The 25,348-nt window shown below is 43.7% G+C and overlaps 1 protein-coding gene across 2 annotated transcripts in view; it reads left to right on the forward strand.

Annotated features, from left to right (window-relative positions):
- vta1 (vesicle (multivesicular body) trafficking 1) overlaps positions 1 to 25,348 on the forward strand; it is a 172,061-nt gene that overhangs the window by 111,888 nt on the left and 34,825 nt on the right. For both annotated transcript variants that reach the window (XM_038816597.1, XM_038816588.1), the window contains exons 5-6: positions 5,123 to 5,237; positions 11,196 to 11,393. In XM_038816597.1, the coding sequence (XP_038672525.1) occupies positions 5,123 to 5,237; positions 11,196 to 11,393 (313 nt within the window). The remainder of the gene's footprint in view (positions 1 to 5,122; positions 5,238 to 11,195; positions 11,394 to 25,348) is intronic.

Raw genomic sequence — 25,348 nt, forward strand, 5'->3', positions numbered from 1 at the left:
CTGTCATCAAGCTGCAGTACGCAGAATTCATCTGGTTGCGTGCACATTCAGAGGCCGAGCTACAAATAATCACAATGCATTCATAGAGGCATATGCGAGAACGGGCCTCAGCAAACATCCAGAAAATAAAGGTTCTCTACCACCCACTCCTGCCATACATAATAATAATCTAATACCCCCCCCCCCCCCCCCCCAAACTATCAAGGTCCACAGTGAGCCCTTGGACAATGTGGATCATTCCCCGTACCTGGGGAGCCTTCTCTCGGTGCGAGCAGCTGTTGACGACAAAGTCCAGCATCGTCACCAGTGCAGTCTTTGGACGCCTGAGGAACAGTGTTCGAAGACCGAGACCTTAAACCCAGTACCAAGCTCATGGTCTACAGAGCAGCCGTGGTCCCCGCCCTCCTGTCTGCATCAGAAACATGGACAATGTACAGCAGACACCTCAAATCCCAGGAGAGATATCACCAATGCTGCCTCCGCAAAATCCTGAAAATGCACTGATGGGTTATCCATACCAACGTGAGCGTCCTCTTCCAGGCCAATATCTCCAGTATTAAGGCACTGGTCATGCTTGACCAGCTGCGATGGGCGGACTACATTGCCCGCATGACCGACACACGACTCCCGAAACAAGTGCTCTACTCCGAGTTCTGCAATTCCAAACGATCACTAGGAGTGCCGAGGAAACACTATAAGGACATTCTGAAAGCTTCCGTGAATCAATGCAATATTCCCATTGACTTGTGGGAAGTTCTTGCCTTGGAACACAAACAAGAGAAAAATCATCCGCGAAGGCACCAATCACATCAAGCGTCGTAGGACGGAGCACACGGAGGCCAAGTGTAAACAGCGGAAGGGGAGCGCAGAATCCAGAGAGTCTCACCCACCCAGCTCATCAAACAACACCAGCCAAACCTGTGGCAGGGTCAGCGGATCCAGAATTGGACTATTCGGTCATGCAGAACCCACCTCCCTGGAATGGAAGCAAGTTATCCTTGATGCTGAGGAACTGCCCAAGAAGAAATATTTGAAAGTACCATGTCAATTTTTTTACGATGCTCAGAAGTTTAGAATATGATTGGTTAATTTGACCATCAAGACAGAAACTGTCATTTGCAGGCAATATGCACTTTAGATTTAGATAACTGCAAATGTGATCACTTTTTGCAAGAGTGTTGTGACCTGCAGCTACTGGGGTGCAATAGTTGACCATCAAGGTCAGGCATAAAACATACTGACTGGGAAGATACAGTTCCACTATTGCAATAACTAGATTGTCCCAGTGTGTGTCGATGTGGCTAACGCGATATAAACTTAGGTACCCTAGCTGAGAACATGTGCATAAACAGATAAGCAAGAGCAGCATTCTTCAAGCAATTTTCTCTCTCATTTTTGTCAATTTAACCGATTTACAAAAGGCGTATGCAATGAAATGGAAGAGGAAGTGCGAATCCGCACTCTGCATGGAGCTGAACAGAAGAAGCCATTCATTTCTTTGGAACATTCTAAGCTAACATTTGAAGCACTTGAACTGTACACAGTAGAACGCATTTAGTCCCCTTGGGTGACAGCTCTGATGTTGAAAACTGCCATCACTGTAAGACCCCAGTGATTTCCTGAAGGAGGAACGTAAAGTTCAGAGCAAGAAATTGGCATTCTGCCATCAAACCTCCTTTATCGGCATCAATGCATGGTTAATCAACTATGGATACCCACATCACGGCACCACTGATCCCTTACTTTAATCAGGACACAGTTGAGTCTTCTGAAAAGAATCGCAGGCTATTGCTATCTCTGTAACTGTCTTTGGAAGGGTACAGCTTGTGTTGTTTCCCAAGGTTGAAACTGTAGAGTATGCAGATATTTGTTCAGTTCTCGTTCTGATTTCCTTGCAACTCAGCAAAGTTTTTATTGATTTAACATTTCTGGTGTGGCTCCTTGGGATGAGATACAGTTGACATCAGATTAAGATAGTGTTGTTGGCATCCAAAGTCAGCAAAGTCCCTTCAATTAAGTTGGGCAGAGGAGAATGAAAGCTGTCTCATAAGCAGTAGCAATTTCTGAGCAATGCTGAATTTTAGTCAAAGCTACGCTCTAATGCGTAGCGTGTGCGCACAGTTGACGTCCGTTGATTAGTGGTCAAAGTTAAACATGGTTAAACAAGAATGAGGTTAAATGTATGGTTCTTAGAAGGTTGCAGATCTTGAAACATGGAAACGGTGGTAAAGAAAGCGTATGGCATGCTTGCCTTCATAGGACAAGGGTATCGGGTAGAAAAGCTTGAAAATTATGTCACAGTTATATAGAATGTTGGTTCGGCTCACCGCATTACCAGAAGGACGTGGAGGCTTTGGTGAGAGTATGGAAAAGGTTTACCAGGATGTTGCCTGGTATGGAGGGTATTAGGTATGAGGAGAGGGTGGGGAGGTTCAGTGGAGATGTGCGGGAAAGTTTTTTTACACAAGAGGGGGATGGAGGCCTGGAACGCACTGCCAAGTGAGGTGGTTGAGGCAGATACATTAGCGACCTTTAAGACTTACCTGGATAGGCACATGAACAAACGGGGTATAGGAGGATATAGGTGGTTGGTCTAGATAGGACACATGATTGGTGCAGGCTTGGAGGGCCGAAGGGCCTGTGCATGTGCTGTATTGTTCTTTGTTCTTTATATTGCTTACTAAACCAGAGGATATACTTTACATTGAAAGTAAATTGCTATCTTCTTTTAAACAGCTGGCCCGGTTTTTCTGGTTAAAAATAATGCTGCGGCTATTAGCAGTCCATTGTTAAAGAGCAAACCAGCAGCACACGCACAGTTAAACATGGACATCAGGAAGTGGCTCTCCAGTGTGCCCTACATCTCTAATAACAGATGTACTTAAATTACATCAGCCCAAATGAATTTCAAATTATTGCAAATTCCAGAATAAAAGACCACAAAGTTCTTGGAAAGTGAAAGTGTAATAAATGGATCACTAGCACTATTTGCCAAAATTCAGGCCAATCCTGGGGGGCACAGTGGTTAGCACTGCTGCCTCACCTCATCAGAGATCTGGGTTCGATTCTGGCCATCTGGTCTGTGTAGTTTGTACGTTCGCCCTGTGTCTGCGTGGGTTTCCTCCGAGTGCTCCCACAGTCCAAAGATGTGCGGGTTAGGTGGAATTACGGGGATAAGGCGGAGGAGTGGGCCTGGGTATGGTGTTCTTAATGGGGTTGGTGCAGACCCGACGGGCCGAATGGCCTCCTGCAATGTAGGGATTCTATGTATTTTGAAAGGAGCAACGAGAAATTGAGCGAGATGCAGGCTGCTGTTTAAGGTCACACTGTTGCATTTCTTGAAAAGGTGTTGAAACTCATTGATGGACATTATTAGATTATTTAATTAGGTGGATAATCTGGTCAATGTAGCACTAACAGATGCAATCTATTATGTAACAATAGTTTCCCATGCTGCAATTGTCTGGTTAAGCTCTCCAGGTCGACTGACCTGATCTGAATCACTGTGATGTCAGGCAATTTTTCTGCTTGGTTGTTCTTCTCTATTTCCATTGGCATTCCCGTACCAGCCTCCCCGGACAGGCGCCGGAATGTGGCGACTAGGGGCTTTTCACAGTAACTTCATTGAAGCCTACTTGTGACAATAAGCGATTTTCATTTTTTTTTCATTTTTCATAATTTGCCTCTTTTCATCCCAAAAGTGCATAATTTTCCCACTACTTACATCCCTCTCCCTGATTGCCATCTTGGGTTGAATCAAACTATTTGCAATCTTGGGGTCCTATCTGACATCAAGCTGAGCTTGTGACCTCGCCTTTTCCAACATGAAGTCTTCTTGATTTTGCTGCCATGACATCGCCTATCTCAGCACCTGTTTAGTCCAGTATTCCGCCCGAACCCCCCTCCATGCCTCTCCTCACCGGAATTAACTATTCCAATAAGAGAGAATGCTGGAAAAACTCAGCAGGTCCGGCAGCATCGGTAGGGGGAAGAAACAGTTAACATTTTCAGTCCGTTTGACTCTTCATCAGAACCAGAGAGAGGAAGAATGTGTTTGATATTAAGCTGTAGCTGGGAGAGATTGCGACAAGAGATAGCAACCTTAAGAACACAAGGTAGATGGCCTGGAGCAAGGGGGCGGGGGAAGAAGGAAGGGTTATTGCATTGAGACAATATTTTACCTATTTAACTATTCCAATGCTTTTCTCATTGGCCTGCCATCCTCCACCATTCATCCATACTCTATTGTCTATGTCCTATCTGCGCCAGATTGTGCTCACCCATCAGCCAAATGATGCCACTTCATGCAATCAATGGCATATGGCAACTATTGAGAAACATGGGCATTGATGAAACAATCAATCATTATTTCTACTTAAGGAAAGAAGTTTTGGTTTTCCCTCGAGCAAAGCACGATACAGAGCAGCACATATAATCGCACCGTGGCGGCATCAGCGAAGTATGAAAGATTGCTGGATGTGGTGATCAAAACAGACTATTGGCGTTTCTTAACTAACAGAAAATTATTTTAGTCTCGCTAAATAATTTAAATCTCAGATTTTGATTGCCAACCCAGTAAAGAGCTTTGGAATACCTTATTCTGTTGAAGGCAATGTATAAATACAAACTATCGCTCGACAATTCCATTTGTTTTTTGTTCTGCATGAATGCAATGTTGGAGTTTCTCAAACTGCCCGTGCAAATCCTATTACCCAGTCTTACCATTTAAAATAAACAGTTGCAAGTGGATTCGTTACGAGTGCAGTCCTTTTTATAATGTCTGTACTTGTTACTTTTGGTCTGATGGAGTGGCATGTAGGTCATAAAGCATCTCGCTCATTAAGTAATTGCCTGCGCAGAGTTAATGCTGGCCTGCTAATGTATGAGTAATACCATGTCACAGGGTTTTGCTTCTGGCAGTTGCATGTATTCGGCCTAAAGACTTGACAGAAATAACTGGTGGTGGTGAAGATCACTTTTGCGGTTGTGCACCTTTAGGAGGCAGTTGTTAGTAATGAGTCTTGATAGTGCTCCTTCAATGGCTGATTTTCATGTCCATTATATTTTACCCAATAGCTGTGTGATGTGGATGATTTTATTATTGATTTTCTCTCTGTGCTAGAATATTCAACACAGGAAATATGCAAAGTGGAAGGCAGCCTATATCCACAATTGCTTGAAAAATGGTGAAACCCCCCAGTCCGGACCTACAGGGATGGATGACGACGAAATACTTGGTAAGAATGAACTTTTGGTACCTCAGCACAAGTGAGGGCTAACGACGGCCAGCCAGAATGTGACTGGTGCTGCTTCCGATGCACGTTTGCAAAAATAGGAATTCCCCTTCTTTTCAAACTAAATTTGAAACAAACGCAAAGTGAATTGGGCCAGTGTTGCAGTCTGGTGTACACACCTCTGCTGAATGTAGCTGCTCAGCTTTCAATGGGCTCTAGATTGTATACGTTCAGAACTGATTGCTATGACGTTAAGTGACTGCTAGTTTGCCCACATGGTGAGCTTCCAGGGTTAAGCGGTGTCTCTGGGGAAGATGCTGAATAGAAACGGTCACATTGCCCCAGAGCAAGCGATTGAATCTTGGGGGCTTACTTTCTGGCCTCATGTACAATATGGCAGGAGACATTTCTTAGTGTGGCTTCATGCTTCAGAAATCGTTGGGGATAGAAAGACAGGAAACAGCTAAATTAAGTAGGGAGTGTAAACAAGAAATTAAAGCGCTTTCTCAAGCATCTTCCGTAGCTCATGGGTATGTAGATTGCTCATGGGTTACTGTGATATTGGCTTTTCTGTTTGATTTTGCAAACAACTTTTTTGGTCTCAGCAAGAAATTAAACTTGAGGTCTCCATTTTCAATCAGAATCCGTGCCCTCAATGTTTTGCAGTATCTTTACAGCTTGTGTAGCCACAGTGACGATGTCTGAAATGCTGCAGATAACCTGTGCACAGCAAGCTCACACAAATACCAATGCAACAATGACCCGTTTGCGGGATCATTGTTGGCCATGATACTGGGGGGGAGCTCATCTGCTCTTCAGAATCCTGCCACCAGATCTTTTATGCACACCTTAAAGAGCAGACAGAGTCTCGGTTTAATGTCTTATTCGGAAGACAACAGCTCCAACAGTGCAGTACTCCTTTGGTGCAGCGCAGGGAGTGTTGGTTTGAATGACGAGCTGAAGACACTATTAGAATTTGAACCTGCTGACTCAAATGAGGGTATTGGCCACTGAGCTAGGGATGATCCGTTTGTAAGATAATACACTTTTAAAAAAAAAAATCTTTCCTCAAACAAGTGCTTCCAATCTAAAAGCAAAACACTAAAATTACTTGCACCACATTAGTCCTCTATGATACCATGTTAATCAGATCTTGATTTTAACTCTTGATTTTGATGCACTGCTGGCCATTGGGTTAACTCACTGAGTGAGTCCTTCAGCCTCTGGGACTTGGGATTGAATGCAGCTCAGTTCACTTAGTAAAAGTTTATCTCTGCCCTCACTCCTGCAAGAGCCCTCGGTGAAATAGTTCTTGTTGGACGTAACCCACAGTATGGAGCTATGTGCAATTTATCAGTGGTTGGCATTGAATTTGGCTTTTGTTTGACAAGGAACAGCAAAGTATTGCAGCTGCTAGAAATCTGAAATAAAACCACCAAGGCTGCAAACACTCAGTAAGTTGGGCAACATCTTGGAGCTACTTTGGGAGAATAGACGAGCTTCAAAGAACCCTGTCTAGACCCCGGCCGCATAATGAAACAGCAGCTTCACCTTTGTGCCAAAAGCTTGTGAATACAGCCCCAGAGACTTGAGCATGCCATCCAAGTTGATATTCCAGCCCCCAGTGCATTACCACCCGAGTTCTGACTGTTTTTCAAGTGAGATCTTAAACCATTGTCAACCCACTTAACTGGGTGTAAATGAACCCAGTTTATTATTTTGAAGAAAAGCAGGAAATTCTCCTTGTCATCCTACCCAATATTTGTCCTTCAGCCGAAATTGCTAAAACAAATCATCTGGTCATTATTGCATTGCTGTTGTGAGGGCTTGCTATGTTCAAATTTGACTGCAACATTCATATGTTACAACAACTTTTCAAAATACTTCACTGGCTGTAAAATGCTTTGGGACATTGGAGTCATGGAAGTCCCTATATAAATGCATATCTCTCTTTTACAATTATTGTTGAAATGACTTGCATATTTGTACACTGTTCATTGTAGTAGTGGATGGTGACTGGCAACATTTATTGATGTCCAGTCGAGCTGATTAGGATGCTCTTAGAAGCCTTCGCTGATGCTTCATCAGATGAGTTATTGACTTTGGCTTACTGTTTAAATTGTGTGAGCTTTTTAAAAAAAAAAGTCAGCTGCAACACTTTATGTAGTGCAGAGCCAAATATCAAATGTAAATAATCCAGCTTCAGAAGATATTTGGGAGAGACTTTCTAATTCTCGTGGACTTTCAGGGCCATTACAAGAAGTCCATTGTTTGAAGGCATAGCCTGCAAGTCTTGTTCATTTTCCATTAGCAAGTGGAGGAAACTAATGAGTAAGTAGAATGGAATGGGAGAAAAGTCTGTCTTGAAGCAGAGTATAAGTAGTGCTGTGTAACCTCACTCATTAGCATATATTCCGAGTGCTTTGTTTACACGTTGGAAAGCTTTTTTGGTAGAAGCTTTGGAGCAATCACTTCTGAAATCTGACAAATTCTGAGTACTGCTCTTGCGAGAATTCTGTAGTTAGGGGAGACTCACTGAAACCTATAGCCTCCAAACATGTTTGCTGGTACAATCCTAAAGCAGTGACAGATGGACCACAGAAGGAAGCCATATGGCCCAGCATTCCTGTGCCAGCTTTTAAAGAGCTATCCAATTAGACTCACCTCCATCTGGAAAAACCGAATGTTTTCAGGTGTATGTGCAAATCCCCATTGAAAGTTACTGTTGAATCTGTTTCCACTATCCTTTGAGGCAACAGTTCCAGATCATCACAGATGCCATCCTCGTGTTGGGCTTATGGTATGTTGCTGCTGCTGAGTCAGCTGTGCCTTGTTTTAAGCTGTATCTGACCTCTATTACAACTTAATGCTAGAACAAGGCGCTGGAAGTCACATGTTACATTGCCTGTCAGCTTATTTGGAGGAGCAAGGGAATTGCAAGTTTTGTCATGAATTGCTTTTTGACCAGTGGTCCTTGAGGTCTGCGTCAACAACTTGAGACGAATACAGACTAATGGGTTCATAGATTTAACCTTTGTAAGAGGATTTAAACTCGTTTTTCAAGTTCTGCTGGCTAAAAATAGAAACTATATTACCCATTGGAAAATGAAGAAATTGACATTTTAAAAAGTCATTTCTATAAATAAACAACCATTGTGGTCTGTATCCATTGAATGAATTTCACCTGGAATATTCGCCTTTCTCTTCCACCTTCTATATCTCTCCAATGTTTATTTTGTTTTTATTTTAGATTGTCCATGCCATTCCTTTTGCATCACTGGAAATTCCATTCTAAAACTAATTTTGTCTTTAGTAATAATGTTACGATCAAGCCCATTTTAGAATTTTTAAAAAGTTAGAATTTTTCAATCCCGTATGTATTTGACAGTGTGCAAAGCTATAACAAGAAATAGGCCAGCCTATTAATAAGTAAGGAGTTAGTTTTATTGTTTTAAAACCTCACTCAGGAAGTAATAGACTTATTTAAAAGGTCAAAACACATTCTGAGCCCCACGACACACATGCGAAACAGAATAAGTTGCAGGGTGGAGGAGATTTAAATAAGATTTGAAGTTCTTAAAAAAAACATACATTCTGACGTTTCTTTAGTAATCTTGAAATTCCAGTGGGTCGCTGCTGCTGTATACTGATTATTTTCTGGAGACAATCTCTTGAACTGTAATCTGTCTTTTTCCAAAGTGGATATTATGGCACTTGCATTCCTCCGCTATCTTTGATATGTATTCCAAAATGTAACAGACATAGGGTCCAGAACTTGGAAATTGCAGTGAGAGGGAGATGATACTGGTTCACCCTGAGACTCCCTCTGTGTCTGTTCTAACACAAACTCAGTCTATAATCAGAGCTTTTCACCTTCGGGTTTTGGTCATGTGACAGCTGCTTTTCATAGAATTTATAGAATTTACAGTGCAGAAGGAGGCCATTTGGCCCATCGACTCTGCACCAGCCCTCGGAAAGAGCACCTTAGTTAGGCCACACTTGGAGTATAGTGTTCAATTCTGGTTGCCACACTACCCAAAGGATGTGGAGGCTTTAGAGAGGGTGCAGAAGAGATTTACCAGGATGTTGCCTGGTATGGAGGGCATTAGCTATGAGGAGCGGTTGAATAAACTCGATTTGTTCTCACTGGAACGATGGAGGTTGAGGGGCGACCTGAGTTCATAGAGTTCATAGAATTTACAGTGCAGAAGGAGGCCATTTGGCCCATCGAGTTTGCACCGGCTCTTGGTAACAGCACCCTACCCAAGGTCCAAACCTCCACCCTATCCCCATAACCCAGTAACCCCACCCAATTTTGGACACCTAAGGACAATTTTAGCATGGCCAATCCACCTAACATGCACATCTTTGGACTGTGGGAGGAAACCGGAGCACCCGGAGGAAACCCACGCACACACGGGGAGAATGTGCAGACTGCGCACAGACAGTGACCCAAGCCGGGAATCGAACCTGGGACCCTGGAGCTGTGAAACAATTGTGCTAACCACAGTGCTACCGTGCTGATAGAGGTCTACAAAATTATGAGGGGCAGAGACAGAGTGGATAGTCAGAGGCTTTTCCCCAGGGTAGAGGGGTCAATTACTTGGGGGTCATAGGTTTAAGGTGCGAGGGGCAAGGTTTAGAGGAAATGTACGAGGCAAGTTTTTTTACGCGGGGGTTGTGGGTGCTTGGAACTCGCTGTCGGAGGAGGTGGTGGAAGCAGGGACAGTAGTGACATTTAAGGGGCATCTTGACAAATACATGAATAGGATGGGAATAGAAGGATACGGACCCAGGAAGTGTAGGAGATTTTAGTTTAGAAGGGCAGCATGGTCGGCACGGGCTTGGAGGGCCGATGGGCTTGTTCCTGTGCTGTACTTTTCTTTGTTCTTTGTTCACCCTACTCAGACCTACACCTCCACCCTATCCCCGTAACCTTTTTGGACAATTCAATTTAATACAATTAAAGGGCAATTTAGCATGGCGAATCCACCTAACCTGCACATCTTTGGACTATGTAAGAAAACCGGAGCACCCGGAGGAAACTCCACACAGGCAGCGATTCAAGCTGGGAATCAAACCTGGGACCCTGTAGCTTTTAAGTAACTGTGCTAACCACTATTCTACCGTGCCGCACAATGGCGGGTCAACCTTAATAACGAGGAGCTTCGATTTCCATTGTCACATCTACACAATGCCATTGAAACAGAAAAAGGGGTCCTTCGCACCTTCCTTGCATAATGAGTTTGGTGATCCTGCTTTGATCCTGGTTGTTTCCTGCAATCGGGAAGCCTGAACTTTCTTGTCCTTGAGATTCAGACAATGGTGGGTGTGAAGCCCATCAGGCAATCTGCCAAGTCATGTCCACCCCAGTTTTTGATGATCAAAGGTGATGAGAACGTTGGCCACTTTATAGGTCAGGTGACTTCTGCAGCCTTTTCAAAATAGTGTCTGCTCTTCTCGCTTTTTCTTTTCCTTTTTAAAAAAACAATCCAAGGTATTATACCAGCCAATGAAACTAATGAATAATCGTCCATATAGCGCACAAGTCATTGACGTGATAATGGCAGTCCGAGACCTTTGCTTCCCAAGTTCCTACACTTCTGTTAGTAGTAGGAGAACACAATGAAGCAAGCCAAGGGAAGCACACCACAGTTACACCTGAATATTTCGAAACTAAGGCTGAAATTTCTGTTGGGTAAGATTATCAAGGGATATGGCATAGACATGGTAAATTAAGTTATGGTGAAGATTAGCTGAATTATAATTAAATGTGTTTGAACAGGCGAAAGGGGCTGAATGTTTCTATGTTTAGATGGGAGTTAGAAAGCTTGGCTAATTTCTTCTGTCTCTAACCCAGAAATCTTAGACCAACTGTTAGATTCACTGCATCTGCTTTATTTTTTTGACGATTTAAAAGCTGTTTTATATCGAGTAACCAAATGCAATATCTGTTTTCAGATAACGAGAGTAAAGGTGACGGTTCACTCCCGCAATCGTCAATCTCCAATATACCCCCTGACTCCATGCCAACTTCAGACCTCTCCAACATACAGGTGCCTCCTGGTGATCAACCTCCATCAAATTTCTCAACCATTCATATCCCTCCTGGTGCGCACGCTCCAGCCAATACTCCAGCAGAGGTCCCGGGCAACTCAGGTATGATACACCGCAGCTTTGACAAAGGACTCAAAATGTTAGTTCTTTTCTCTCCTTACAGATGCTGCCAGACCTGCTGAGATTTTCCAGCATTTTCTCTTTTGATACACCGCAGCAGTGTGGCAAATACACAGAGAGCAGGTTAAAAGATGCGGATAACAAACTGCCAAAATGTGGCTGCATTTCCTGATTGTTAAATTGTGACACAGGACTTCTCCCTCAAACACGCAATGGGAAACCGCATGCACATATCCCATGATTTGCCTGAATGGTAGATGTTGGATCATAACAGCACAATCAGCTACCTTATCCAATAGCAGAGAGCAAAACTATCAAGTGGATACGCAAAGCACCTGGCTGCAGGTGCATGAATAAGAGTACATTGGGTTTCCTCATAGATTTGCCTTTCAGAATATCACAGTGGCTGTTTTGTAAGGAGCAGTTCATTAATTGCAGTCACATGAATAGCAGGCATACATTTACTTACAACTCCATTTCTGCAAACAGTTGAAAATTGGGTTACATGATATGTATAAAATTCTACAAGCTTCAGGTAAATGCCGTGGATGTGCTTGATCCATGAACCGTGCAGTACTCAGCAGCTTCAGGAGAGAACATTAGGGAGGAAATTAAAATAATGTACATGATGAGTATGCAAGGCCATCAAACTCATCTGTGTTTTCCCTAACTGCTGGACAATGCAACATCATGCACCGTCTTCCTCTGGTCATTAGTCATGCTATCATCTAACGGGATATTAGGAAAACAAATCTGGAATGTCCCTTATTCTCTCAGTCAGAAATGGCTAAATAAACACAGTGAAACATAGACATTCCCTGTGAGACCCAACAGTCCATCCCACTAAATCTATTCTTGCTTTATTTGTTGGTTTGACCTGTATGAATATTCTGGACCTGGAGGTTTAGGAGGATTGTTTGTAGCTGCTGTTGCTGCATCATTGTATTCCTAAATGAACAGTGGCATCTGTTAAGATCAGCACTCAAAGGTATTTGCAAATTAATTGATTAAATGTTCATTTGTGGCCTCCCAAGCATCTAGGATTCTCCAATGATGAACATAGGCTTGCTTGATCGTATTAATATGTTGCGCTAAGCCATTCTGTTGGCCTTTTGCTTTGTGGTAGTGTACAAGACTGAACATAGAACATTCGGTGCAGAAGGAAGCCATTCAGCCCATCGAGTCTGCACCGACCCACTTAAGCCCTCACTTCCACCCTATCCCCGTAAACCAATAACCCCTCCTAACCTTTTTGGTCATCAAGGGCAATTTATCATGGCCAATCTACCTAACCTGCACGTCTTTGGACTGTGGGAGGAAACGGGAGCACCCGGAGGAAACCCGTGCAAAACTGGGAGAACGTGCAGACTCCGCACAGACAGTGACCCAGCGGGGAATCGAACCTGGGACTCTGGCGCTGTGAAGCCACAGTGCTAGCCACTTATGCTACCGTGCTGTCCTCTGATTAGATTTAATGCCAAAAAAATGTTATCTTCATTATATAAACCCATCTGGTGTCCTTAACATTATGCGTGAAATATATTCAGCTAACTTCAGGCAACAAGCATTTTGGTGCTCAACATCGCTGCAGCTCTGCCTCACTTCTACTTTTGAGGCTTGACCATAGCATCCAGTTTAAATACAATGAAGCAGAAAGCAGATCAATGAAGTGAGCAGAATAAAGGGTAATTAGCTGGTGTGTACAGATTTTCCCTGTCCGTCAATTGGAAGTTTCTTGTAAAAAGTGATCACAATAGAGACGTCATTGCTTTGTCAAGGTGATCATCACCAGATGTCACACTCTAGCTCCATTACTTTGCTCTGTTTTAACCAACCTGTTGAACGCAGAAAGAGAAACGCAACCTTGGTTCCGAAAAGGCAGTTCCTCTTTTTTTTTGTTCAACTTTTGATTTTTTTTTTGCTGAATTAACTTGTTGAACTAAAGCTAACTTGTTCACTTGGCAATTTTATCACTACGATATTGTTCCAATTTCTCAAAATGCAATGTCAAATCACTGGGGAATGTTTAAAAAGTAAGTCAATATCTACAGTTGTAATCGTTAAACCGTCAACTGTCCAGTGCAAGGCGCAATTTTAGATTGGGTCCTGTGACAGGTTGAAGTATAATATATAAAAATATAATATCATAAGCAGTGATTTTCTGAAAGTCAACTCCCATGTGGTGCTTCTAACCAGGGGCACATTTCACAAATCAACCTGGCACTCTGGACGAACGAGGGATGCAATGGGTCTCCCATAATAATAAAAGAATGCAATGGTTTACCCGCCCCATTGTCCTTTAATATTAGAACTCGAGTCACAGAATACCGACAGCAGAAGCGGCCCTTCGGCCCATCAAGTCTGCACTGACGCATGAAAGGCCCTGACCTGCCAGCACTTGGCCTAGAGCCTCGAACGTTATGACATGCCAAGTGCTCACCAGGTACTTTTTAAAGGATGTGAGGCAACCCGCCTCTACCACCCTCCCAGGCAGTGCATTCCAGACTGTCACCACTCTCTGGGTAAAAATGTTTTTTCTCAAAAGCCCCCCCCCCCCCCCCCCGAAACCTCCCACCCCTCACTTTTGAACTTGTGTCCCCTCGTAACTGACCCTTCAACTAAGGGGAACAGCTGCTCCCTATCCACCCTGTCCATGCCCTTGACTCAATCCCAGACTGATGAGTTTTCCATACCTCGACTTCTATTTTGGAATTACTTTGGTCAGCCCTGCTGCAGATTATATTGTAAATTTGGGGCAAGGTAGGATCAGCTTTACCAATGCAGGAATCGACAATCGGGGCAGGATTTTGTGTTTCAGGTCAGGACCCTGACCATGCTCTGCAGCTGTGGCTGACAGCCATGATTGCAGGGCAGGGCCAGGTTTCCTTGTAAGATGAAGTGCACCCACTCCAACCCCCCACCCACGTACTTGCTGTGAGGCTGCTGGATTTCAGCTGCTGTATAGGGCCCGCTTGCAGACTAGAAATTTCTGAATAGGCCCCTTAATTACTTCAATTGGCTACATTCCGGAATATAAATCTCAAGCAGGATCGTGCTGGCATGCCGACCAGTAGTGCGGAATTACCCTCTCACCCACCTCATTCCCACCTCACCAGCCTCCAAAAATCCCACCCTAGGATTCACAAGTGCCAAACTTGGCTCATTGGCATCGCTGTTGCTTCTCAGTCACAGGGTCTTGGGCTCCAGCCATTCTCGAGTTGTGAGCTGTGAAATGTCACTTTGATTCCATTGGGAAGTGCGTTTTGTTGTCTTTGGGTTTGCTCGTGGGGCAGTATGCTGAGAGCTTTGTACTGCATCATTCTCAAGCTACCAAGCACTGCTTAGAGTTTGGGAGAGTTTGATGCTGACATGCATAATGTGAAAAACATTCCATTCCCAGGAAACAAGCTCAAAACCAGCTTTCGGGAGGGTGGGAACCATTGAAATGGGAACGTTTTTCATTTTATTTTACAATGCAGTCTTTTAAGATCCCCAGGGCCAATAACAAATTTAAATTTGCGTCCCGTCATTTTTTTTTCTGGCTGAATGCTTTTTAAAAAACAAAGTTTAATTATTTATCCTGAATCCCCGCTTTCCTGAGGAAAATACCATCTGGCGCTAGCTGGGTGAGCAGCCAAGTGACTCTCAGACCCCTGTCAGTGTGTCTTTGACAGCAGCTGTTACAATATGCCCTGGGTGCATCTCTCTCTCTCTCTCTTTTGGAATTCCCTGCCCTCTGCGTGACCACAATCGCATGTCAAAAAGACGAAACTAGATTTTTAAGAATTGTTCTGCAATATCACCTTCCCTTACTGGCAAATCTATTTTAATTGTGCTTGCATGTGAATTCAACCGTAAAAAGATAAATGGACACAAAGTTAGAGCATGTTTTTTACAGCCTGGCGAAACCCACTAATGGTCATGTTGAAGATCTAAACATAAACCATTGTACCAACCCCCCCCCCCCCCCCCCCCCCCTGAATGTTGATAATGGGAGATTCAGGCACTTTAATGTCATGTGAAATGATTTGATTCTCTCATGTTGGAGATTGCCATGTACTTCCGTGGCACTTACGTTTCTTGTCACTTATAATAATCTTAATAATCTTTATTGTCACAAGTTGGCTTACATTAACACTGCGATGAAGTTACTGTGAAAATCCCCTCGTCGCCACATTCCGGCGCCTGTTCACGTACACCGGGAGAATTCAGAATGTCCAAATTACTTAACAGCACGTCTTTCGGGACTTGTGGGAGGAAACGAGAGCACCCGGAGGAAACCCACACAGGCACGGGGAGAGCGTGCAGACTCCGCACAGACAGTGGCCCAAGCCGGGAATCGCACCTGGGACCCAGGCACTGTGAAGCCATAGTGCTAACCACTATGCTTGACAGCCCAAGCCTGAATTTTCTTCTGAACTTGCTGCGTATGGACACAGACTTTCTTCAGTAATCTGCAGTTAACGATATGGTGAGGATGTCAAAGCTCTAAAATCATATTTATTCCCATCAAAAGAGGAATGTGGTGGCATGGAGAGAATTTTTTTAAAAACTCAGTGCCTTCCAAACCCACAGCCATCTAGAAGGACAAGATCAGCAGAGACCTCGGAACACCGCCACGTGGAGGTTCCCCTCCAAGTCATCCGCCGTCCTGATCTGGAAATTATTATTGCCGTTCCTTCACTGTTGCTCGGTCAAAATCCTGGAACTCCCTCCCTAACTGCACTGCGGGTGTACCTACACCTTCTCAAAGGCAATACGGGATGAGCAATAAATGCTGGTTTAGCCAGTGATGCCCAAGACCTATGAATTATTTTTGTTTAAAAGGGCAGAAAGCAAAGAGCAGTGGTTTTACAGATGGCTTTTGGGCTGGGTCACTGGAAACTGACCTTTTGCAGGGCTCAGTGCTGGGGCCACCACTAGTTTCAGTTTGGAATCATAGAGTGGTACAGTACAGAAGGAGGCCTTTCGACCCTCGAATTGTGTAAACTCTATCCGATTAGTACTGTTCCCCCTCCTTTTACTACAGCTTTTTTTTTTCCTTTTTCATGTATTTATTCAAATCGCTCTTCAGCCAGCGCATTCCATATCATCACAGTTTCGATCATGGTAAAGTAAGGGGTGCAGTTGACAGAAAAAACAGTTAATGGACTGGCAGATACAAGGTGGAATGTAGTGTGGAGCAATGTGAACTGTTACATTTGTCAACAAGAATCAAGAGCAGAGGGTGGCACAATGGTTAGCACTGCTACATCACAGCGCCGAGGACCCGGGTTCGATCCAGGCCCCGGGTCACTGTCTGTTCGGAGTTTACACATTCTCCCCTTCTCTGCGTGGATCGCACCCCCCCCACAAACAAGCCAAAAGATGTGCGGGGTGGGTGGATTGGCCACGCTAAATTGCCCCTTAATTGAAATTTTTTTTTTTAAAGAATCGGGAGCAGAAATATACTATGAAATGGTAAAACTGCAAAAGCAGTGCAGAGAGAGCGAGGGGTCCAGATTCAGAATTTTCTGTTACAGTGCAAAGACAAATAAGTAGATAAAGCTGATTCTGTTTCATTTTTTTAAATTACTGGGGTTTTGTGACTTGTAGATATATTGAAGATAAAACTAAGGAATGTATGTAAATTACAGGTCAAAGTGCAGTAGAATAATGATTCCAGTTTTGGGCATCACCCGTTAGGATGGATGTCAGATCTGTGGTGGGGTCCTTAAGATTCTGGATGTTAAAGATGGACTATCGAGGATGGAAGGCATAAATTAAAAATGGAATTCTGAACGATAAACGCACAATGTTGGAAATATTAACCTGGAGCAGCAGCAGAGATAGAAAAGCAAGAGTTTATGTTTTGAGTCGGTGACCTTTTATCTGGACTTTATAGCGAAAAGACGTCAACCTGAAATGAAGCTCTCTTTTTCTCTTTGCGCTTATGCTTTCTGACCTGCGTATTTCCAGCATTTTTAGTTTATATTTCAGATTTCCAGATTCAGCTCAGATTGCTGCACATTATTTTCAGCATTTTCTGTTCTTTATATTATGTAGAAACGCAATCAAAAAATAAAAAGATCGACTAGCATTTTCCTTTTGCTTTTACACAGGGTTGTTAGGATATGGAAATCCTTCCGCAAACAGTGGTGGACGCAGAATTCTTGGCAAGGTTTTAAAAGGAAAGTGGGAAAATAATTTTAAGATATAAATTTGAAAGGATGTGAGGAGTGGGTGCAGGAATGAGAGCAGTGGATAGGTCTTTGAGAGCAGGAGCAGGCACAACTGGCTAAAAAGGTGCCAATTTGTGATACAAAATATTCTATAATTAGGTAAGTATGTTGTGAAGAAAACAAACGGTGTTTGCAGATGCTTGCAGATGGAGATAGATAGGTTGAGTGAGTGGTCAAAAACCTGGCAGAGTACAATTTGGGAAAGTGGGAAGTTGTTCACTTTGGCAGGTAGAATAAAAAAGCAGAGTATTACTTACATGGAGAATGACTGCAGAATGCTGAGTAGCAGAGGGATTTAGGTGTCCTCGGGCTTCAGTCACAAAACGCTAGCCTACACATTCAGCATGTGATTGGGGAGGTTAATTGAATGCAGTCCTTTATTACAGGAACAATTGAACATCAAAGTATAAGGGTTTTATGCTTCAGTTATACAGGGCATCGGTGAGACTACTTCAGATACCATCTACAGTTTTGGTCTCCTTATTTAAGGAAAGATGTAAATGCGTTGGAGACAGTTGAGAGGATGATTGATACCTGCAATGAGCGGGTTGTCTTATAAGGATAGGTTGGAAAGACTGGGTTTGTTTCCACTAAAGTTCAGAAGAGTGAGGGGGTGATTTGATTGAAATGTATAAGATCCTGAACGGTATTGACAAGATGAAAAAATGAAATGAAATGAAAATCGCTTATTGTCACAAGTAGGCTTCAAATGAAGTTATTGTGAAAAGCCCCTAGTTGCCACATTCCGACGCCTGTTCAGGGACATTGACAGATGGACATTGAAAGGACGCTTCCTCTTGTGGGTGAATCCAGAACTAGGGGGCACTGTTCTAAAATTAGGGTTCACGCTTTTAGGACAGAAACGTGGAGAATTTCTTTCTGATGTTTTTCCGACAGAAGGCAGTGGAAGCGGGGTCACCAAATATCTTCAAGATCGAGATAGATAGATTCTTATTTGGCAAGGGAATCAAAGGTTCTCGGGGGTAGATGCGGATTGTGAAACTCAACACAAACAAATCAGTCATGACCTTACTGAATGATGGAGCAGGCTCAAGAGGCTGAATGACCTACTTTTGCTCCAATTTTGGCTGTTCGGATGTAGGTTTTTTTTTACCAGAATCAGAAGGGTAGATGCATGTTAAAAGCTTAAAACGTCTTTCATTATATGAAGCTTTCTATTGTGTTTATGGTGAGATGCTTTCACAATTTCGCTTTCACACACATGCTCTGCTGTGCTTCAAGCACGTGCGCATGCACAAGTTGATGAACTTCAAGGGACTTTCTGGAAACACTGGCACAGGGACCATTATAAATACCGACGCACTCCTGACACCGACCCTCTGACCCTAATTCCCACAAGAGGCACATCAAGCTCCACAAGAAGAACAGTTGTGGACAACCATAACGTGTATTATTAATTAATAGCAACAGAAATAATCAGATGAGAGCCAGATTCATTCTCAGAAAGTTAATTGAGCAACATAGAACATAGCACAGTACAGGCCCTTCGGCCCACGATGTTGTGCCGACTATTTATCCTAATTTATCCCAAAGATGGATACTTATACACGCCTGATTTATTCCTTCACAAAGGAAGACATGAATATGGACCGGAAGTTCTGAGGCGCACAAGCTTTAGTGAGGAGCTGAAGGAAATTAGTATTAGTGAAGAAATGGTTGGAGGGAAATTAATGGCTAATAAATCTCCAGGGCTTGATAATCTTCATCTGAGAGTACTTAAGAAATTGGCCCAAGAAATAGTCGTGGTCATTTTCCAAAATTCTTTGGTCTCTGGAATGGTTCCTACAGATTGGAGGGTAGCTAATGAAAATGAAATGAAAATCGCTTATTGTCACGAGTAGGCTTCAATGAAGTTACTGTGAAAAGCCCCTAGGCACCTGTCCGGGGAGGCTGGTACGAGAATCGAACCGTGCTGCTGGCCTGCTTGGTCTGCTTTAAAAGCCAGCGATTTAGCCGAGTGAGCTAATTTAAGCCCGTTATTCAAAAAGGGAGGTCGAGAAAAAACAGGGAACTATTGACCACTAATGTCAGTAGTGCAATTGGATAGGGCATTGGTGAGGCCGCACCTGGAATACTGTGTGCAATTTTGGTACCCTTATCCGAGGAAGGATGTTCTTACTATACAAGGAGTGCAGAGAAGGTTTACCAGGCTGATTCCTGGGATGGCAGGATCGTCATATGGGGAGTGATTAAGTTTATTACAATTATATTCATTGGAGTTTAGAAGAGTGAGGGGGAATCTCAGAGAAACATATAACATTCTAACAGGATTAGATGGGGCTGATTCAGAAAGAATGTTCCCGATGGTGGGGGAGTCCAGAACTTGGGGTCATTGTTTGAGAATAAGAGTAAACCATTAGGACTGAGGTGAGGAGAAATTTCTTCACCCAGAGACTGGTAATCTGTGGAATTCGCTACCACAGAAAGTCGTTCAGGCCAAAACATTGTGTAATTTCAAAAAGGAATTAGATATAGCTCTTGGGACTAAAGGGATCAAGGGATAGAGGGGGAAGGGATCAAGGGATAGAGGGGGAAGGCGAGATCAGGATATTGAATTTTTTTTTAAAATCGCTTATTGTCACGAGTAGGCTTCAATGGAATTTCTGTGAAAAGCCCCTAGTCGCCACATTCACCGGCGGTGCCTGTTTGGGGAGGCCGGTACGTGAATTGAACCCGCGTTGCTGCCTTGTTCTGCATTACAAGCCAGCTATTTAGCCCACTGTGCAAAACCAGCCCCAGCTGATAGGCTACGAACATAATGAATGGCAGAGTATGCTCAAAGGGTGGAATGGCCTACTCCTATTTTCCATGTGCATTTCTGAGAAATGTTTGGTGAGTTTAGCCCTCACTGAAAGTGTCGAACATAGAACATACAGTGCAGAAGGAGGCCAATCGGCCCATTGAGTCTGCACCGACCCACTTAAGCCCTCGCTTCCACCCTACCCCATAATCCAATAACCCTTCCTCACCTTTTTGGGCACTAAGGGCAATTTAGCATGACCAGTCCACCTTACCTACACGTAATAGCATGCTATTTGCTGTAGAAACATGACTTACAGCAGGACAGTGCGAGCTGTGAGAGTGGGGGTTGGAGAGGGAAAACCTTTTGCAATCTGGTCCCAATTCAAACCGATTCACTTTTCAGTGCAGAATTCCCATTTTGCAGTTCTGTTTAGTGCTAACTACAAACTAACCTGTTTCTTAGTGCAAAATAAAAGCACTTTTGAATTCTCAGGAATTAGGACAATGTTTTGTAGAAGTTGGAGTGAACTATTGGTCCTTGTTCTGATAACACAGCTCATTTTGCAAAGCTGGAGATGAGGGAGAATTGAGAATCTCAAATTCACCTAACAAGCACGGGTTTCCACCCGGTGCTCCGGTTTCCTCCCACAAGTCCTAAAAGACGTCCTTGTTAGGTGAATTTGAGATTCTCAATTCTCCCTCTGTGTACCCGAACAGGCGCTGGAGTGTGGCGACTAGGGGATTTTCATAACAACTACATTGCAGTGTCAGTGTAAGCCTACTTGAGACAATAAAGATTATTATATTATTATGTTGAGAGATCTTGGTTTGGAAATCTTCGCAGGAATCATCTCCAGCTTTGCAAAATGAGCTGTGTTATCAGAACAAGGACCAATAGTTCACTCTAACTTCTGTAAAACATTGTCCTAATTCCTGAGAATTCAAAAGTGCTTTTATTTTGCACTAAGAAACAGGTTAGTTTGTAGTTCGCACTAAACAGAACTGCAAAATGGGAATTCTGCACTGAAAAGTGAATCAGTTTGAATTGGGACCAGATTGCAAAAGGTTTTCCCTCCCCAACCCCCACTCTCACAGCTCGCACTGTCCTGCTGTAAGTCATGTTAACCCAATGAAGATAGTAGTCCACTTTCTACAGCAAATAGCATGCTATTACAAAATAGCCATTTTTCTCAGACTAGGTCATTCATGCGCACAATGCCTCATTTGTCTTTACTGCACACTGCAGTCCATACTGTTCAGCCTTGATAGAATATTGAAATGAAACACTCTTCTGCTGAGTGGGCACCAAGCCTCTTGTTATATTGTGCGTATTCTGAGAAAAATGAATTTCAGAGGGTGCAGCAAGGGTTCTTAAAGGGACCGTGCATCCAGCTGTCCACTGAAAGCTATAATGAAAGAAGAGAGCTTGTACTGATTATAGCATCTTTCGTTTTCCTCCAGATATCCCAAAAGTGAATCACAGCCAATAGAGTATTTTTTAAAATTGTAATTATTTTAATGTTAGTAAACAGAGTAGCCAGTTTGTGCAAAGGTAGATCTCCCCAACAGCAATTAAATAACTGGCCACACATCCTGCTTTCGGAATTTTGATATAAGTACTAGTCCGGGCATGAGGACAATTCCCCTGTTGTTCTTGTGTCGGGCAATCTTTCTGCTCCTCTGAGAGGACAGATGGGACTTTGCTTTAATATCTCTTTTTTTATTCATTTACTGGATGTGGGCATCGCTGGCTCAGCCAGCATTTATTGCCCATCCCTAATTGCCCTTCAGAAGGTGGTGGTGAGTTGCCTTCTGAATCCGCTGCAGTCCCTGAGGTGTAGGTACACCAACCGTGCTGTTAGGGAGGGAGTTCCAGCATGTTGCCCCAGCGACAGTGAAGGAACAGCGATATATTTCCAAGTCAGGGTGGTGAGTGACTTGGAGGGGAACCAGGTATCTGCTGCTCTTGTCCTTCTAGATGGTAATGGTCGTGGGTTTGGAAGGTGCTGTCAAAGGAACCTTGGTGAGTTACTGCAGTGCATCTTGTAAGTATACACAGGGCTGCCACTGTTTGTCGGTGGTGGAGGGTTTGAATGTTTGTCGAAGGAGGAGCAATCAAGCGGGGCTTCTTTGTCCTGGATGGTGACGAGCTTCTTGAGTGTTGTTGGAGCTGCACTCATCCAGGCAAGTGGAAAGTATTTCATTGCCCTCTTGACTTGTGCCTTGTAGATGGTGGACAGGCTTTTGGGGTCAGGAGGTGAGTTACTCGACGTTGGAGTCCTAGCTTTTACCGGCCCTGGTCGCCACAGTACTAATGTGGCTCGTCCAGTTCAATTTCTGATCAATGGTATCCCCAGGATGTTCATTGATGCACTAGAGGCTGACTTTGTTTTTTTTTAAGAGGTGGGAGGTAGGTGTTGTTGGCAAGGCCACTATTCAATATTCATCCCTAATTGCCCCCGAGAAAGTGGTAATGAGTACTACCTTGAACCACTGCACACCACACTCGCAATGCTATTAAGAAGGAGTTTGAGGACTTTGACACCATATATTTCAAGTTGGGGTGGTGAAATAGCTTGGAGGGAAACCTCCCACTCTTGCTCTTGTCCTTCTAGTTGGTAGAGATCACTGGTTTGGAAGGTGCTGCCAAAGTAATCTTTGTGAGTTGCTATAGTGCTTCTTGTACCTGGCACACACTGAAACTACTGTGCGTCTGTGTTTGCAAGAGTGAATGATTAAGGTGGTAGGTGGGATGCTGTTTTATCCTGGATGGTACAGCACAGTACAGGCCCTTCAGCCCTCTTGAATGTTGTTGGAGTTGCACCAACCAGGCAACTGGTGAGTATTCCATCACACTCCTGAATTGTGCCTTGTAGATGGTGGATATGCTTTGGGAAATCTTGAGGAGAGTTACTTACTACAGAATTCCCAACCCTTAACCTGCTCTTGTCACAGTATTTATTAACCAGCTACTCCAGTTCAGTTTCTGGTCAATGGTAACCCTCGGAATATGGAGGATAAGGGATTCAGTGATGGTAATGTCATTGAATAACAATGGGAGATCATTAGATTTTCTCTTGCTGGAGGTGGTCATTACCTGGCACATATGTGGCTTGAATGTCACTTTCACATATCAACCCGAGGCTGAATATTGTCCATGTCTTGCTGCTTACATGCATTGCACGGGACTGCTTCAGTAACTGAGGTGTTGCAAATGGTACTAAATATTTTGTACTCGTCAGCAAACATCCCCATTTCTGACCTTATGTTGGAGAAGAGGTCATTGATGAAGCAGCTGAAGAAGGTTGAGCCTAGAACACGGCGCTGAGAAACTCCTGCAGCAATATGCTGGGACGGAGATAATTGTGCTGCAACAACCAAAACCTTTGTGCTCGGCGTGAGTCCAATCCGTGGATTTTTCCTCCCGATTCCCATTGACTTCAAATTTTGCAGACTCCTCTATGCTACGCTGAAGTCAATTGTTGCCTTGATGTCAAGGGCTGTCACTCTTGCTTTTCTCTGGAATTCAGTTATTTTGACCATGTTTGGACCAAAGCTGTAATGAGCTGGCTGGCTCTGGCAGAGCCCAAACTGAATATCTGTGACCTGGTTGTTGCTGAGTAAGTGCCTCTTGATAGCACTGTCAACAACAACTTAACGCCATTTTGAAAAATGAATCAAAATAGCTTATTGTCACAAGTAGGCTTCAAATGAAGTTTCTGTGAAAAGCCCCTAGTCGCCACATTCCGGCGCCTGTTCGGGGAGACTGGTACGGGAATTGAACCGTACTGCTGGCCTGCCTTGGTCTCCCTTCAAAGCCAAAGATTTAGCCCTGTGCTAAACAGCCCCTTTTGCTGTTGATTGAGAGTAGATTGATAGGGTAATAATTGATTGGATTGGTCCTGCTTCTTGTGGACATAACAGACCTGGCAATCTGTCACATTGTTGGGTAGATGCCAATTTTGGAGCAGTACTGGAACAGCTTAACTAAGGGTGCAGCTAGTTCTGGAGCAGAAGTCTTCAGTACTGCGTGGGATCAAGCCTTTACTTCATCCAGTGCCTTCAGCCGTTTCTTGAGATTATGCGAAGGCTGGGATCTAGGATGGTGGGGACCCCAGGAGGAGTCCAAGATGGATCAACTACTTGCTGCTTCAGGCTGGAAATGTTTGCACATACTTCAGCTTTGTCTTTTGCAGCAATGTGCTGGGCTCCCCCTTCACTGAGGATGGTGATGTTTTTGGAGCCTTCTCGTCAGGTTGTTCCATTGTCTACCACCATTCATGACTGGAAGTGGCAGGATTGCAGAACTTTGATCTAATCTGTTGTTTGTTGATTTGTATAGTTGTGTCTTTAGCATGCTGCTTCACTGATTAGCATGTATGTAGTCCTGTATTGTAGCTTCACTCGGTTGACATCTCATTTTTAAGAATGCTAGTGCTACTCCTGGCATGGTCTCCTATACTCTTAATTGTACCAGAGTTGGTCCCTCTCGCTTGATGGGAATGGTAAGTATATGTTGGGTCATGAGGTTACAGATTGTGGTTCATTACAATTCTGCTGCTGCTGATAGCCCACAACATTGTGGATGCTTTTAAGATGCTGTATCAATTCTGAGTCTATTCCATTTAGCATGTTGGTAATACTGTACAACAGGGCTGCCTCAATGTGAGGACTGGATTTCATCTCCACAGGTAAATGGGTGGTATTCACTCCTACAAGTGCTGTCATGGGCACTTGCATCTGCAACAGATAGATTTATGAGGTTGAGATGAATAAAGCTTTGTTCACAGTGGTTAGCACTGCTGCATCACAGCTCCAGTGTCTGGCGTTCAATTCCAGCTTTGGTTGACTGTCTGTGTGGAGTTTGCACTTTCTCCTCATGTCTGCGTGTGTTTCCTCCAGGTGCCCCAGTTTCCTCCCACAGTCCAAAGACGTGCAGGTTAGGTGGATTGG

Source organism: Scyliorhinus canicula, chromosome 1 (assembly GCF_902713615.1).
Source record: "Scyliorhinus canicula chromosome 1, sScyCan1.1, whole genome shotgun sequence".
Taxonomy (NCBI): Eukaryota; Metazoa; Chordata; class Chondrichthyes; order Carcharhiniformes; family Scyliorhinidae; genus Scyliorhinus; species Scyliorhinus canicula.